The sequence below is a fragment of the Panulirus ornatus genome, chromosome 43 (assembly GCF_036320965.1).
Source record: "Panulirus ornatus isolate Po-2019 chromosome 43, ASM3632096v1, whole genome shotgun sequence".
Classification (NCBI taxonomy): domain Eukaryota; kingdom Metazoa; phylum Arthropoda; class Malacostraca; order Decapoda; family Palinuridae; genus Panulirus; species Panulirus ornatus.
Genome location: NC_092266.1, coordinates 30271921 through 30289824, shown reverse-complemented (window position 1 = coordinate 30289824; position 17904 = coordinate 30271921). Strand labels below are relative to the sequence as shown.

The 17904-nt window shown below is 44.2% G+C and overlaps 1 protein-coding gene across 8 annotated transcripts in view; it reads left to right on the top strand.

Annotated features, from left to right (window-relative positions):
- Positions 1-17904, top strand: part of LOC139762493 (uncharacterized) — a 130834-nt gene that overhangs the window by 92540 nt on the left and 20390 nt on the right. For 5 of the 8 annotated variants that reach the window (XM_071687449.1, XM_071687452.1, XM_071687448.1 and 2 more), the window contains exons 2-4: positions 7961-8023; positions 14463-14648; positions 15876-16112. In XM_071687449.1, the coding sequence (XP_071543550.1) occupies positions 14463-14648; positions 15876-16112 (423 nt within the window). In that variant the 5' untranslated portion in view covers positions 7961-8023. Of the gene's footprint in view, positions 1-7960; positions 8024-14462; positions 14649-15066; positions 15217-15875; positions 16113-17904 lie in introns of those variants that run through there. The other 3 variants (XM_071687451.1, XM_071687450.1, XM_071687455.1) reach the window with 2 other exon arrangements.

Sequence of the window (17904 nt, the reverse complement as noted above, 5' to 3'; positions counted from 1 at the left end):
CATCCATCGCTTGAGATTAAACGTGGCAGTAAAACAAGTGAGACAAGCACCAACAATTTCACATTGCGGTTTTACAACTGCTTCATGTAACAAGTGGCTCGCGAGACCTTTGATATCCGAAGATGTTATGTGATCTGTATGTCCACCATAGTTTATTACGGTCATGAGCTCTGTCGAATAACGAAGAAATGATCTATTTCACGACCTTGATGGAAAAGAGAGAAGTGGTGCAACTTCCCAGTCTTGCACGTAAGGTGATTAAAAGAGTGATGAAAAAAACACCTAATTACACTCCTAATTACCCAGTATTTACACCACAAAACTATGTTAGTAATGGGGTAAGTCCCCCCTGCCATCTCCCACTCCCATTCCATAGGAATTTTTTATAATCAATGGGAGATAAACTCTTCTTGTTGTCATCACTTTGAGACGACAGAAGCACTAGGTCTCAAAACTCTCTCTCCGACCCATAGGGAAATAATGACGACGGAGCCTATTAGTTAGCCATCTAATTGGCGTCAGCCATTTAATTGGCGTCGTGATCTGTGTGTGGGGGGGGGCTTGGAGTACGTACGTGGCGTGTGCCTTTTGTGACAGTCGAGGTAATGGATGTTCACCTCACAAGATGCTGACCTCTTGACCCGTGACCACCCAAGCTGCCGTGGGTCATCATCGTGTCCTCCCCCCCCCCCACACACACACACCCTCCTGACCCAGCTGTCCCCCCATAACACGTTCTCTTGCTTCGATATCCCCTTTTTGCTATGTCCAACGCCACTTTGTTTTCATTCTATTCCACCCCACCCACCTTCCCCTTTCCCCCTCTTTATACACTATGTTCTAAGCTTCTTTCGATATTCTTATATTCAGCAGGTCTTCTTCTTTCATCCTAGGTCAGAGAACTTCTCGCTACAGAGGAGTTCATCCTATCCCTGCTACTAATATATATATATATATATATATATATATATATATATATATATATATATATATATATATATGTAGGTTTGTAGGTTTGCGGCAGGGGTGTGTGATGTCTCCATGGTCGTTTAATTTGTTTATGGATGGGGTTGTTAGGGAGGTGAATGCAAGAATTTTGGAAAGAGGGGCAAGTATGAAGTCTGTTGGGGATGAGAGAGCTTGGGAAGTGAGTCAGTTGTTGTTCGCTGATGATACAGCGCTGGTGGCTGATTCATGTGAGAAATTGCAGAAGCTGGTGACTGAGTTTGGTAAAGTGTGTGAAAGAAGAAAGTTAAGAGTAAATGTGAATAAGAGCAAGGTTATTAGGTACAGTAGGGTTGAGGGTCAAGTCAATTGGGAGATGAGTTTGAATGGAGAAAAACTGGAGGAAGTGAAGTGTTTTAGATATCTGGGAGTGGATCTGGCAGCGGATGGAACCATGGAAGCGGAAGTGGATCATAGGGTGGGGGAGGGGGCGAAAATTCTGGGAGCCTTGAAGAATGTGTGGAAGTCGAGAACATTATCTCGGAAAGCAAAAATGGGTATGTTTGAAGGAATAGTGGTTCCAACAATGTTGTATGGTTGCGAGGCGTGGGCTATGGATAGAGTTGTGCGCAGGAGGATGGATGTGCTGGAAATGAGATGTTTGAGGACAATGTGTGGTGTGAGGTGGTTTGATCGAGTAAGTAACGTAAGGGTAAGAGAGATGTGTGGAAATAAAAATAGCGTGGTTGAGAGAGCAGAAGAGGGTGTTTTGAAATGGTTCGGGCACATGGAGAGAATGAGTGAGGAAAGATTGACCAAGAGAATATATGTGTCGGAGGTGGAGGGAACGAGGAGAAGAGGGAGACCAAATTGGAGGTGGAAAGATGGAGTGAAAAAGATTTTGTGTGATCGGGGCCTGAACATGCAGGAGGGCGAAAGGAGGGCAAGGAATAGAGTGAATTGGAGCGATGTGGTATACCGGGGTTGACGTGCTGTCAGTGGATTGAATCAAGGCATGTGAAGCGTCTGGGGTAAACCATGGAAAGCTGTGTAGGTATGTATATTTGCGTGTGTGGACGTATGTATATACATGTGTATGGGGGTGGGTTGGGCCATTTCTTTCGTCTGTTTCCTTGCGCTACCTCGCAAACGCGGGAGACAGCGGCAAAAAAAAAAAAAAAAAAAAATATATATATATATATATATATATATATATATATATATATATATATATATATATATATATATATATATATATATATATATAGGAAAGGATCCCAATTTTGCGCGTGATCAAGTATATTCCTATGAGTCCACGGGGAAAATGAAACACGATAAGTCCCCAAGTGCACTTTCGTGTAATCATCTCCCCTGATGATGTGATTATTACACGAAAGTGCACTTGGGAACTTATCGTGTGTCATTTTCCCCGTGGACTCATAGGAATATACATAATATTCGTTGATGCGAGGCTTCTCCTCCACTTGACCTTTGACCTCAAGGCCTGACCGCAAGGTTTTTTTTTATCACCGTCGCTCGACCTCCGCTCGTAAGCTAGTCTCACTCCCACCCACCCAACCCCCAACCTCCACCCCTCCGCTACCCGTAAGTAAACCCATCTTAACGTACGCAAATCTCCCTGCCCAAGATTCCTTACGTCACCGCCTCCCCTACGCCTCCTTCATCAGTGGGACTACCTGGGCAAGGGATCCTTCCCTAGGAGTCCTGTTGACACACATCTGCTACTGGACTTCTGAGGGAGGGAAGGTCTCGTGTCAAAAGTCACTTTGGGTGAGTTTTCTCCTTCAGGAGGCCTTCTTGGAGGGGGTTAGGTCAAAGGGCATGCCTCTCTCACAGTCCTCTTTGAGGATCCCTCCGGAGGACTCGCACTGGGGGTCTTGGCGTACCAGTAATCGACTGGTGAGCAAGTGTCTCATGGTAGAGCCTTCTTCAGGTGGGTTCTCTCCCTCCCTGTGTCCTGCGTGGAGTCCAGCCCATGTCGACGCCCTCAGCCCAGCAGACAATAAGCAGATGTTGCTGGCTGATAACAGGATCAGGTAGCGATGGGGGGTTGAGTTTTATGCTGCCACTGGAACGAGATAATACGATGCTTCCGAGGACTTGAGGTCGTCTTCAGTGCTACAGCTGAAGAGGGAGGGAGAACAAGATAGCTTTAACTCAAGCATATTGTTATTGTCTTTTTTTTTTAAAGAAATAGCCATGATTCTTCGAGTGTGAGAGAGCACAAGTGCATCAGATCACAGTCCGGTGGCGGGAATGTGAGAAATCTGGCGGGACCGGTTCCTATACGAGAGAAAAGGGAAGCCGAGGGGGTCACGGCCCCGAAACCCACTAAGACAAGACTTTCGGGCGTCGCAACTGCCCCTGAGAACGGCAGCCGCCACCCACCCGGGTGATATAATGGATGACGGAGGGAGACAGAGGGAGGGAGATGGATGGTTGAGACCGTGTCGTGAATGGATAATACCTTGTCATCGGGACGTAAGTTGAAGGATTGATGGTTGGGAGCCTCTCGCTCTCCCGGTCGCTGCGTTAAAGTTACGCAAGGGAAGAGAACGCAGGACGTCGCAAGGGGAGGTTTTGAAGGGGACGTCGCTGGCTTTCCCTGTTGGCGGAGGTGCCTCCCGAGCCCCGTGAGTCGTAGTGATGTCGGAGATGATGGAGGAGGAAATGCTGTTTCGATTACAGTTAGCGATTCGATACCTACGACTTGAAAGGTACGGGTAAAGATGTTAATGAAGCGAAACATGAAGAATTCATTTATTGCGACACGCTGAATATCATTCCGTCAGTTATTTCAGTTATCTGTTTGTTAAATGTTTCTGGTCAGTTTCTGACTTCATATCTTGTTCTGGGAGAAGCCCTACGTCATCGCAGCCATAGTTTGGATATACCAAGTTCGCATACGTCCAAGTTGAGTGATCGCTCCTCTGGTACGGCGGTCGCATCAAAGTTTCGAAAGACTTCGATGGGTTGCATGTCGATCGATTTCAGGCTTGTGTTTCCACGAGGTTAGTATTGCATCCATCACCTGACGCCAAGCGATGGAAGTAAAGATAACCAGTCCATCCGCAACGGAGGGGCACTTTTGGACGTCATAGGAATTATTCAACCATACGCGCTTGGGGCCTGTTGCATCCTGTTTCTTTCGGTCGGTAATGTATACTCCTGTGGTCGCTAAAGTGAGTATTATATTACCTTGCGGTTTCTACTAATCACAGAGGTTCGTCATTACTCCCTGAAGTGCACACTTAACTTTCATTCTTAAGTAGACGATGAATAATATTTCGATGAGGTGGCGTGGGAAGCAGGCAGGCGATGAAGGATATCTAACCTTCCTTGCCCAAGGAGTCCTTTCTCTCTTCTTTGGGGCCTCTGAGGCGCTCAGGAAGCCGGCCTCGTCCGCCGGCCGGGACCACAGGCCATAGAGTGTAGTGGTGTTTTGTACACGTCTGTGTGTGGCGAGAATGAGGGGCATTTGAGCAGTCAGGTGTTCAGTGTCTTCATTGTGGGGGTTACATCGCGCGCCTGAAGGATTTTGAGATATGTTGAATAGCTGTTTGTAATGTTGTGGTAGAGATGGGTGATGCCCAGAGCGTTGACGAGACAATGTAACTGGTATATGTCTGGGGAATGTGGTTTTCAGATGAGTGTATGCCTGGGAAAGTCATCACAAAGTCCTCATGCCGCTGCTCATATTGTTTTCAATTCATCTTCACTAACCTAATGTACCATACGAAAAACACCTCACACCTTGTCTACACTGCCTCTAACCTAACACCATACCTAACACGATCAATCTAAACTTCTAACATGGCTAAACCTATGACATGGAAGGTGTCTGTAGCCGATCCTAAGAACCGCGTGAGGGGAGGCTCTCGACGACGTCTTAACAACAACAAAGAATTCCCGGTTTCTGACGGGGTCACTAATTGTGTCACGGGCCGCTTTCTGGCAATATAGGGCAGGAGGGGAGTATAAGGCTTATTTATTCCTTATCAACAACTTTGAGAAAGTCTCAGATAATCATGGGATATCAGTAACGCTGAGTACACCACCAGATACCGCTACATCATTCATAATTCATATATCTTATACTTAATGGACGAAGAGGATTAAATGAGAATGTTTTGAACCGCTGATGCATATATTTTCTTTTAGTAAATACGTTTTCTTCTGGATGTAGCATAAGTGAAACTTCGATAAGTGCGTTGAGAAGATGATAAACATGACTATAAAACCTAAAGGAAATCCTGTTGCGTTCTTGTAGCCATGGCCATAAACCATGAACACGTTCACCATTCCAGTGGTACAAAGACACTTGTCTCGCACCCGTAAGAAAAACAGAAAAGCAGTATAGGTATTCGATGAATGAGGCGATAATCGAATACCAAGAAATCTTGCCTTCATGAGCAAGATCTTTCTATTGTGGCTTACAGGAGCTCTGAAACCAGTGCTGTGGAGGGTATCTGGTGGCACTGTGTCACAGAACTTCATATATATATATATATATATATATATATATATATATATATATATATATATATATATATATATATATATATATATATTACATATTCGCCATTTCCCGCATTAGCGAGGTAGCGTTAAGAACAGAGGACCGAGCCTTAGAAAGAAAATTCTCACTAATAGGTTCTTTCCAAGCTGTTTGAAAGAGTAATTTGTGGTGTTTATGTTTATTTACATGCTTGTATTTGTAGATATTTTTGTCAATATGTGTTTGTGATTGTGCACGTATTTTTTCTGAATATGTGTGTGTGTGTGTGTGTGTGTGTGTGTGTGTGTGTGTGTGTGTGTGTGTGTGTGTGTGTGTGTGTATTTTTCCTGTATGTGTATGATCAGTCATCATGCATGTATGAATGCATGGAGAGATGTGAATGAACAGTCATACTTACGTTATGCATAACAGCAAGAGGGGCCTGCCTTCCACATCAGCTAACCCCACGAAAAATCTTTACTTAAAAGGGTGGACAGACATGCGTCGTGATCATGAAATCATGAAGTAGTATAGAGATGAAGGACGCAAGGAAACGTCAGAAAAATGATCATTACGGTAGGGGGAAAAAAATGACATTCATCATGCGTAAACTCCAACACCATTTACACAGAGTGGAGCAAGTAAAAAAGGTATCCTTATTTACATCATTTACAGTGTGATTATCAGGAGAAAAACAAAAAAGTAGTTGTTCTAACTCTTTGGGAAATAGTCCACGCAGCCAACCAGCCTCCTCTGAGACTGAGGGGTTTCTCCCTGATCAGCAGTACATACAAAGGGAATTGAGAATTGTTAATGATGATTTGATAGTCAGGTGGTAACAGGGTAGTTAAGAGTTTCCTGCGGGGACTATAAAAGCTCCCCTCGTAACCAATTATTATCTTACTTGGGTGAATTGGGTCGTTAGATAAAGTTTTTTCACCCTTTTTTTTCTTCTTCACACTTTATTTGCATATCGATCCTTCCCATTACAGAAACTCTTCCGTTCCATGACTGTCTTTTATGATCCAGCCTGTGGTTACCAGTCTCTCTCTCTCTCTCTCTCTCTCTCTCTCTCTCTCTCTCTCTCTCTCTCTCTCTCTCTCTCTCTCTCTCTCTCTCTCTCTCTCTCTCTCTCTCTCTCTCTCTCTCTCTCTCTCTCTCTCTCACACACACACACACACACGCACACACACTAATCGTTTACGAACTACACTGATGTGTCCCAGTCCCTTAAGGAGCCCACAGTACACACACACACACACACACACACACACTATCAAGTCGCACATTCAGAGTCGATCGGGTCAGACAGGATCCTCCTACTGACCGACGGATTAATCCACCTGTAATCACGATCGTGTTGTGGTACCTCCAGCACCACCACCACCACCATCGTTAACTTCGACCCGTAACTCAGGCCCGGCACTTGTTTGTATTTGCATATAACATCGAACCTTAATGTTCCTCTTTACGCTCGTGGAGGGGTCTACCTCTCCGCCATTAACCCTTCCCTGGACGTACAGTGATATCATACGTTTAACCACAAGGGTTTCCTATTCAGCCATTTAGCCAATTATTATTCATGAGTTGGTCATATCTGATAGCAGTATATCTCAATCTCCCTCACATTAGGGATGTTCTCCTTGGCTCTGTGCCTTGCCTATGGTGTCATCTCGTATGAGGACGAGTCCTAGAGAGGCCTCCTTCGAGACTTAGGTGTCGACGTTGGCTCGATTCCCCTGAGCTATCTGAAAAGCCGAGGTTCGAACCCCTCCCTCTCCCTTGGAGCTGTCGGAGACCGAGCTTCCGAACCTTCTGAGGTCTTTCGAAGACTGAGGGTCGAAACCCCCCCCCCCCTGATCTATCTGGGAGGCCGGGGTTCCAATCCACCTTGAGCTGTCGGAGACCGAAGTTTGAACACCCCCGCCCCCCTTCTCTCCCTTCCCCTGAAGCTCTCTCGGAGACCGAGATTCGAACCATCCTTATCTCCCTGGATGGAGAGGTGGTTCTCAATCACGGACCATTATCCTGCTCTGTTGAGTGGAAGATATGAGGCAGGCGACCCACTGTGCCAGATAATCCATCCTCCCCACCTCCTTTGGGGTCGTGTCCCTTTACAAGACGCCTCTCACTCCTGGTTAGATTCCATTACGAGCCTGATGGGATTTTAATATTAATGAAGAGTTTATAAAGCGTTCGGTAACAGGGGATGAAAAGGGGTACGTGTTCTCGACGGGAGTGTGGAATGGGAGAGAAAGGTGGAGGGTGAGGACATATTACCTGTGTATAACAATAACATGGCCTTACATCATCGTCTTCACCTCATTCGTAACTCGTACTCAGATGTGGGAAAAAAGGGGATTTCAGAAGCATTGTTGCCTCGCTCTACCGTTCAGGTGTTTGAACCTACACGGATGGAATGGTCGCTGGTGAAGGCACGACTGAAGGTCCTCTCCAAAGTACTGAAATTAACATGGCCGTTCTTGCTTCTTTCAGGATCCTCAGTGGAGGGGGTTGCCTTAAACAGCGTCGTCCGCTACACTCAGCAACGCCGTCAAGGTAAGTGGCAGGGGAGAAGGGAGAGAGAATATTGCCCTGGGTGTATCCTGAGTGTCGTGGAAGGCAACTAGGAGGGGCGGGAGCAGTGAAACAGACGCTACTTCGCTCACGCGGGAAACTGCAATTGCGAATAAGCATGAAAAACAACAGTATATATATATATATATATATATATATATATATATATATATATATATATATATATATATATATATATATATATATCACAGAATATTGGTAACATATAAAACCAAAGTATATCCAGGACACACAACATCCATGATCCCATTCAGTTTTCCGTGTAACTTTGCTTCCAACGATACATAATGAAGAGAGCAAATTTGCATCTCTAAAAGGGTTGTACCGAACCTCATTAACTTTGAGAAGGAAGCAACTTGCATCTTGAGCATCCCCTCCAAACCCTGAGAGAGAAAAATGCTTTCATCCTCACCCTCCTACCACCCACCCACCCACCCAAAGCTGCCTCCTTAACTCCCTTCGCCCCTCCCGCTGCTGCTGCTCCTGCTGTTCATCTGTGCACACAAGGGGAGTCCGAGCATCACTTGCTTCGATATGTTCTATAGCGCATGTGGACACCCACCCACCCCACCCGCGGTTTGACTCGGCGCCGGCCGTGCCTTCACGTACACATCATTTCCTTAATTAGCTATTCCTCCATAAGGTCTGTCGTCAGGGACCTCCCGTGTTACATCATCATTGGCGGGTTTTATGATACTGCGAGCGGCTGGATGTACATATTTATATCTCAAGCCATCGTATGAATGGTGATGCTTTATCTCGTGGCGTGGAGATGATCTCACGGGAGAAGGAGCATCATTTGGTGGGGGTTGGGTGGAGAGAAGGGAGAGACCAATAGATGTATCCCTCTCCTCTGCTGGGACGTCACTATCATGGAAATCCCGCTGTCGCAACGGGGGAACTCAGGCCCCATTCTCGAGGTCTACCCGAGGACCTATTTCCGTCTGCTCGTTGTCCACCTTTACTTGTTGCCTGGCCCGTACCTTCGCTGAGAAATGTGAACGCTGAATCAACGTCGCAAGTAATGATAGAAAGGGCGCTGCTCAGTGGTTCGTGTCCGTTCGTGTTGCTTGAGGGACGTTCCTCAACGTGTGGTTGTTGCATCGTATTCGTGCCGAGGGTAGGTTCGTACCGTAGTCAGAAGGTCATAGAAGCATGAGCGTCGTCCCATAAAGTCTTACTGCGTCTGATGTCAATTTCCTTCCTTGATTAGAGTCGAGGTTTGAGTAATGCTTCCCCTCCAGAGCCAAACAAGTGGTGGAACATCGTTAATCGTCTGCTCCGACTCTCGCCCTTATTGCGAACGATTGTTAGATACTGTCTGCAGCACGGGGAATGCAATTACTGTTAACCGGAGGTGTAGACGATGATACAGTTACTTGTTTGTTCTGTTTCCGAAGGGTGTGTGTGTGTGTGTGTGTGTGTGTGTGTGTGTGTGTGTGTGTGTGTGTGTTCTCCCATGGGTATAACACTGTCTTGATTCACATCCAGCATGTGAAGTATAGACACAAGTGTTTTGTATTTTTCCTGCTAATGAGAATGTTTCCAAAGTACGATGTTCTTGGGCAGAGAAGGACAAGAAGCTACACCGACAGGCGAGATAGCGACCCGTATAATACCTACTTCCATCTCGGCCGTACCGCAGGGCCAAGTCTTGGAGCCGCTGCTGTTTGTTCACTGTGGAAAATGACTTCCCAGAGGGAATACGGAACCGCTTTTTGAACGCGTATTTACGCACGATTCGAGAGCAAAGCATGAGAGGCGTAAATAAAGTCACCGGGCTTGGATGTGGTGGGGGGGAGGGGGAGGAGTCACCGTGAATCCGAACGCATTCCGTCGTTTCCTATTCTCCCCCGGGGGGCGCCGCCCTCCACGCTCATCATCTAGCAAGAGATACGACACGGTACGCCCAGCTTTACCCAACCATCATTGTCCCCCCCTTCTCCCTCACATTACCTCCGCCTGTCTCACCGCTGCCACGTACCGCCGCCACTCGCGCCGCGCAACACGTACGGAAAAAGCAGAGGAGTAACCTTGGCCGTGGACGTGGTTCCTCCCGCTGGTGGAAGGAGGAGGAGGAGCAGGAGGAGGCTGGGCGGGGGTATGATCCTCCAACGCTGGGCGGCCGGCCCCGCCCCACGCCTCGGGGAAACAGTAACGGAAATTTTCCCCCACCCACTCCATCCCCCACACCCCCTACCTATGTTATAAAACACCACAGAAATAGTAGATATCACATTTTGATATATATATATATATATATATATATATATATATATATATATATATATATATATATATATATATATATATATATCTTTTCTTTCATACTATTCGCCATTTCCCGCGTTAGCAAGGTAGCGTTAAGAACAGAGGACTGGGCCTCTGAGGGAATGTCCTCACCTGGCCTCGTTCTCTGTTCCCTCTTTTGGAAAATTAAAAAAAAAAATAAACGAAAGGGGAGGATTTCCAGCCCCCCGCTCCCTCCCCTAATAGTCGCCTTCTACGACACGCAGGGAATACGTGGGAAGTATTCTTTCTCCCCTGTCCCCAGGGATAATATATATATATATATATATATATATATATATATATATATATATATATATATATATATATATATATATATATATATATACTTCTTTTTCACTGGAAGAGAAATGGCGACTCTGGAGGAGAAGTCTTGGATCATGCAAATGAGTAGGTGTGGCACGAGCATTACGGCGTCAGATAAAATCTCTCGAGATTTGTATGAAAGTGGCTGAGCCCAGGGAAAGGCAGGAGATGAAGGATGTGTTTGTGTATGTGTGCGTGTGTGTTGTCTCGGTGTGTGTGTGTGTGTGTGTGTGTAGGTCAGTGTCTGTCTGTGCCCCCATTAGTGTATTTAGTGCTTTTTTTATCGTATGTTAAGATCAAGCGGCATAGAGTCTATAACATATAATGTATTTACTCAAGTTTTTATTATGGATACAGTTTCTTCGTGTCTGTATTATTTTCGACGTATACTCTATATTCTAAAAGAAAATATGAAGGAAAATATGTAGTCGTGAAGAAAGTTACAGAGCTGAAGACAGACAGTGAATTACATAGAAAAAATATTTGATCAAACATCTAACAGGCGGGGTAATGGCCGTTAACTTCCCGTTTTCTTGCTGTTATAAGAATTGAGGACAAGATCCGTTCACTTCTTTACATCAACAACGAAGAAATCCAGGTTAATATATATCTCTCGAAAAGTATGGCATCCATACCATACCCTTATGTGAAAAATATACGCCATGGAAATACTAAAGGAGACAATCTCTCCCGTGATTGTAATAAATTACCAGAAATCCACTGTTGGGGGGAGGGGACCTGAACACACCCCAGGCCCTCCGTAAGAAGATAAACAATGAGACGCAACACACGAGAGAGAGAGAGAGAGAGAGAGAGAGAGAGAGAGAGAGAGAGAGTCTATCTTGTGGAAGTGATGTTCATGGCTGACTCCCAAGCTGAGTTTACGGTTTGTAGTCTAGCCTGGGGCATAACGGCTAGGCGAGAAGAGTGTTTGTTAATCGTTGCCTCACAGTGACCACGGCCGGGTATGTTACGACGAGTGTTCGCTAGTCCGTCACAAAGTATGTCTTGGTCTCTTGTGGGGTTTTGACCCGACTTGGGTCTGGCCAAATTTTGAAGACAATGCAGTTCATCAAATCCCAGGGTTACTGTCCTCTGAAATATGCTATGCCCCAACACGCCGTGAGACTTTTTTACCCTTTCTTCCTCTCGATTTATAGAAATAGATTGACTGACGCTCACGAAAAGTTGGTAGGAAAAAGTTCGTATTTAATGTTTTTGATTATTCGTATTTTTATCTAAGTGTGTGTGTGTGTGTGTGTGTGTATTTCATTAGTTTGTTTGTGGGCAAGGTTGGAGCAAGTTTATATCAGTTAAATGTACGTCATTCACTTCTTTGGCAGCTGCAAGTAACTGTAATGTTACATATAATCATGGATGGTAGATTTTACCTTTCTGTTTATTTCGTTTCGATTCGAGACATTAGATCAGACATGAGTTAATCATAGTTTTCCTATCCCTCGTTAAGGCCCGTTGTCACCAAATTGCGTTTCGATAGAGGCTAGGCTTCGATGATGATGGACACCTGAGTATTATTTATCATTTAGAGCCTGTGTGGGATGGTAATTTATTCAATGGAGCCAGGAATGAATCACACTGTAGATATGACTGCACTTTTGGGGGTTTTGTATTTGCACGGTCAGCGTTTCTGACCATGGCGTATTCGCAGGGTAGCCCGGGATAGAGCGCATAGGTTCGAATCGTGGTGACGTGAGTCGGTCCACAGTCAACCCGGCTGTTCATCCACCCTTAGGGGTTGGTCGATATAATGGATATCTGGCACAGGCTAGGATATATATATATATATATATATATATATATATATATATATATATATATATATATATATATATATATATATATATATATATATAATTGGTTACTGCATCAGTGAGTTTCACAATACCTGAGCATATTTATGGTTATTTTTTCAGATATTTCAGTGGTATGCCCCGTGTTCTTCATTCTAGATCTAAGAACCTCTGGATAATAACCTGATGTGGTGTTCCTGTTTGAGTGATGGCAGTAAATGTACGTTATCTTTACTGATGATGGCTGCCGCATAGTCTTCTAATTACCTGTTCGTTTAACCAGGTAATTTTTTTTTTCTCTGCTTCGATGATGATAACCTTCGACTGGTCCTCGATGCTCCCCCCCCCCCCCCCCAAGGCGATAAGGTCGTATGATACGGTAGTAACGGTAGTTAGAAAAAATAATGCATTTATCGTTTACTTTCTTGAACACTTTTTTTTTTCCCCCTCCTCAGCTGACTGGCTAAGAGACTTGACTGGTGCTCTCCTGGAACTCGAAGTTGATCTATCTTTGTCTCTTTAAGACAGATGGACTCATTTGTCTTCAGAACTAACGTCCAAGACTGTTTGGATGAAGCCTCCTGGATTTCCCAGTCTTTAATGTTGATATTTCTTCGAATAATTTCCTCAATTCTCCATACTAAGGTTTTTTTGTTCACATTTTCTATTGTGATGTCACCTTGATGTTCAAGATGATATTAGCTCGTCTTCCACATTGCCTCGTTATTTTTCCCCCCTGATTAATGTCTCTTTATCTAAGTTGCTGAGTATTTGTTCTTCCACGTCTAAGTCTTATGGACTCCTTGATCTCTGAGGGGTTTTTATGACCTCAGCATCAACAAGACTGCTTCACTTGAAGCTCAGCAAAAACAACTTTGTCTTTTTCCCTTCTTCTTATCTCCCCATGGGAAACACAGGATATGAGATACTGAAGCCCATGGAAACAGATATATATATATATATATATAATCTCCGTACCTTCCACTCCTACAATGGCATTTCCTCACCTTACTTTTCCCATGTACTTCCTCGTCTTCGTCCCTCTTCCCACTTCATCTCGGCTGTGTCCACTTCCTCCGTCTTGGTCGTTTTCTTTCCTTAGAATATCGGCTACCAGGAAGAAAGCTGCAGAAATTTGAGAGAGAGAGAGAGAGAGAGAGAGAGAGAGAGAGAGAGAGAGAGAGAGAGAGAGAGAGAGAGAGAGAGAGGGCATTCAGCTGGCCAACATCGCTCCTAAACCTGTTGTCAGTCATAGCTAAGGAGAATAGTAAAGGAGGCCAACTGTCTGCTGGCCAACATTTAGAACTGCATCATGGGTGAAGAAATATTCAGCAAACTGACCTCATCCCATATGAAGCCAAGACTCGAGTATACTCAAGTTTGAGCGCTGTACAGCGAACGAGTAATAGAGATGGGCAACAAAGACAGTACCTTAAATTCTTTTAAGATTTTTGAACCCGCTCGAATGACGTTACAGTGAAAGATATATATAAGGCCCATAACATGAAAGTAAGCATGAAACGTGTTAGAAAAGATATAAAAAGTACTTTTTTTTTGGTATAAGAGTTGTAGATGAATGGAATAAGCCGAGTTATGAGAGAATAGGGAATGTGGCCGGCGTACAAAAGTTTAAAAAGTTGTATGAAAGTGAAATAGTTCCAGGTGGGGAATTCACGAGAGTAGAACTCCCTCTCTCCGTACAATGCAAGTGGTTATTACACAGTTACACAGATAGATGAAGAGATTATTAGGTGGAAATGCTGATATTTACTTCATTATCCTTTGTTTTCTGTATTGGATGAGAGAAAGAGAGATATGAAAAGCCTTCCCTGTTCTATGTTGATGCACCATTTGGTTACAGATTTTGTCCTCAGGAAAAGGATTATTTCGTTTCCTCTAGCAAGATGCACGAAAATGCCTCCGAGTCCTCCCACCGGATGGTTTTTTCTAATTTCCATTCTTCCCTTCCTCAGATGAGGGCGTGGGCGTGGGTGCTGGCATTCGTGGTGGCGTCCTCGTGTGCCTCCCGCTGGAGCCAAGCCTCCTCACCCATCAGGATCTCCGCCTACGGCTACCCTGACGCTCAAGGCTACGGCAGGAAGCTCTCCCCGAAGATCGCCATCACCAGACCACGGCGGAACGCCACCTTCGTCGTTTCGGTTAGTTTACATGAGAAAGACAGACAGCAGGAGGCCTGATTGGCTCCTCTGAGTGTGCTGAAGTTTAGGGAAGGGTCAATTGGGCGTCCTAAGGATACGAGGTTCATGTCAGGTTTCATGACTATGCATATTTATTTTACACTTTGCGTAGGTCGGCTTGTTTTATGTCTGGGACCAGGGGTTAGTATTTTGTTTATGTGGGAACCCAAAGCTCTTATATTTATGTTTTAAGGCCTCAGATTAGTGGCTTATTTTGGTGAGGGACCTTAATTGTGCCCCGGGTTGCTCTCCTCATGGAGGGTCTTCAGGGAGCATTTATTTAAAGGAATACCAAGCCTGTCTTTGTTTTTAACGTGAGATGAAAGCAAGGTATTGTATTTATATAGAAAAACTAGATTTTTAAAGTATTCTTTCCCTGTTTTGAGCTTCAGGTTGAGGTTGACGTTATTAGATTAAGGATCCTTGTCTGTGTTTTGATCCGGCTTCCATGGCGGCCATTGCAAATGTCAGACCGTGAGGTTGTCGTACTCCAAATGTTCATGGCAATGTGTCCCCTTTTCTTGTGAAGGTTTGTGTAGATATTTAGATTCATTTGTGTATGTGTGTTATAAGAATCATTGCTAAGAACTCGTAATATCTGGTAAAACTAACGCGTTAGGGAGATAAACATTTGCTAAACGTCTCATGATTTTACTTCATTTTCTGCAACTGCTTGAACTTTGCAAGGACACATAGTTATTATAAAGTCTTAATGCTTGGGGAGTACAGGCTGTGAGTATCTGCAAATCAACGTATTCCACGGGTACCAGCAGTATTTAAGATCGTTGTCCCTGTGCTTCAGTTGCCGTATACGGAAGTGTTGGTAGAAAAATCATTCTGGTGAATTCATATGAGAAGCTGCGTTGGTCAGTAATCATGGTTCTTGGCCTTGATATAACTTAGGCAAGTTCAAATGACAGACTGAGTTTAGTGGTAACATTATTCTAGATACCAAAGCATATTCACATATCCCTAAACCTAGGATACCCCACTGGAGTTTAATAGTTGTACTTGTACTATACCTGTTATTATACAGTTATTAATGTTTGCAGAATAAATTTATAGATCTGCATTACCTCAAAAAATATACAGTAAATTTATATCAACTTGAAAAACAGTAAAATAAAGTGGATATGCCTTTTGACTTAGTTTTCACAAGGAGCTTAAATCCACCTCTATTGCCCTTAGAGCTCAGAGATCAGAATCCAAGAAAATGAAGAGAAGACAAGGGATGTGTCGCCTCCAAAAGCCCTCCGCAGCGAGGAACCACACAAAGGAAACAAAAGCAACAGTGATGAGATCATGGAGCAACCACGCTCCAGCACCAGGATTCGTGTTCCCCTCAATAGGATGGGCGTGGCCTCCGTTTCCTCAAGAAGAAGGACACGCCCACGTATTCAGAGACCAAAGCTTCGCTCAGACATGGTAAGGTCACAAACACATTCTCCTCATATCTTGACGTATATCATTTGAAGGCTTATAGTACATCTTTTTGTATGGTAGGTTAGGTTAGGTCACAAACCTTGCCCAATCTAAAATAACAGAACCTAGCCTAGAAAAACATGGGATGTGAATCTGGAGATGATCCCTTAACTCACTATACAGAAGTCCTCACTTGCTTAACCACACTGCACCTTAACTGAGCGAAGAAGGATGGAGCCATCCCTTGATATCTGAGGATTTGATGACATCAGCATCATACCATTAGGAAACCATAGGTAAAGAAACATGCCATCGATGCTAATACCTTTTTGCTCCCAGTTCATTTTTCCAGATATTTGTAATGCTGCTATGAATGTTGTCAGAGAAATGATATCCTTTAGTTTTATTCCTTTTTCCATTCTTTACTACGATTTGAATGCAGTTTTGATGTCAGTAATGCTTTTCCATATATGTATCTAATTATTTTTACATATATTGTATATGTATATTTTATTTGTTTATTATATTTTGTTGCTGTCTCCTGTGTTAGCAAGGTAGCACAAGGAAACAGATGAAAAATGGCCCAACCCACCCACATACACATGTATATACATACACATCCACACATGCACATGTACATACCTATACATCTCAACATATACATATGTATACACACACAGACATACACATATATACACATGCACATAATTCACACTGTCTGCCCCTATTCATTCCCGTTGCCACCTCGCCACACATGAAATGAAAAACCCTTCCCCCCGCACGTGCGCTAGGAAAAGACAACAAAGGCCACATTCGTTCACACTCAGTCTCTAGCTGTCATGTATAATGCACCGAAACCACAGCTCCCTTTCCACATCCAGGATCCACAAAACTTTCCATGGTTTACCCCAGACGCTGCACATGCCCTGGTTCAATCCATTGACAGCACGTCGACCCCGGTATACCACATTGTTCCAATTTACTCTATTCCTTGCACGCCTTTCACCCTCCTGCATGTTCAGGTCCCAATCACTCAAAATCTTTTTCACTCCATCTTTCCACTTCCAATTTGGTCTCCCACTTCTCCTCGTTCCCTCCACCTCTGACACATATATCCTCTTTGTCAATCTTTCCTTGCTCATTTTCTTCATGTGACTAAACCATTTCAAAACACCCTCTTCTGCTCTCTCAACCACTCTTTTTACTACCACACATCTCTCTTACCCTTTCATTACTTACTCGATCAAACCACCTCACACCACATATTGTCCTCAAACATCTCATTTCCAGCACATCCACCCTCCTCTGCACAACTCTTTCTATAGCCCACGCCTCACAACCATATAACATTGTTGGAACCACTATTCCTTCAAACATACCCATTTTAGCTTTTCAAGATAGCGTTCTCGACTTCCACACATTTTTCGACGCTCCCTAAACTTTCACCCCCTCCCCCACCGTATGATTCACTTCCGCTTCCATGGTTCCATCTGCTGCCAAATCCACTCCCAGATATTTAAAACACTTCACCTCCTCCAGTTTTTCTCCATTCAAACTTACCTCCCAGTTGACTTGTCCCTCAACCCTAGTGTACCTAATAACCTTGCTCTTATTTACATTTACTCTCAGCTTTCTTCTTTCACACACTTTACCAAATTCGGTTACCAGCTTCTATGGTTTCTCATCCAAATCAGCCACCAGCACTGTATCATCAGCGAACAACAACTGACTCACTTCCCAAGCTCTCTCATCCACAACAGACTGCATACTTGCCCCTCTTTCCAAAACTCTTGCA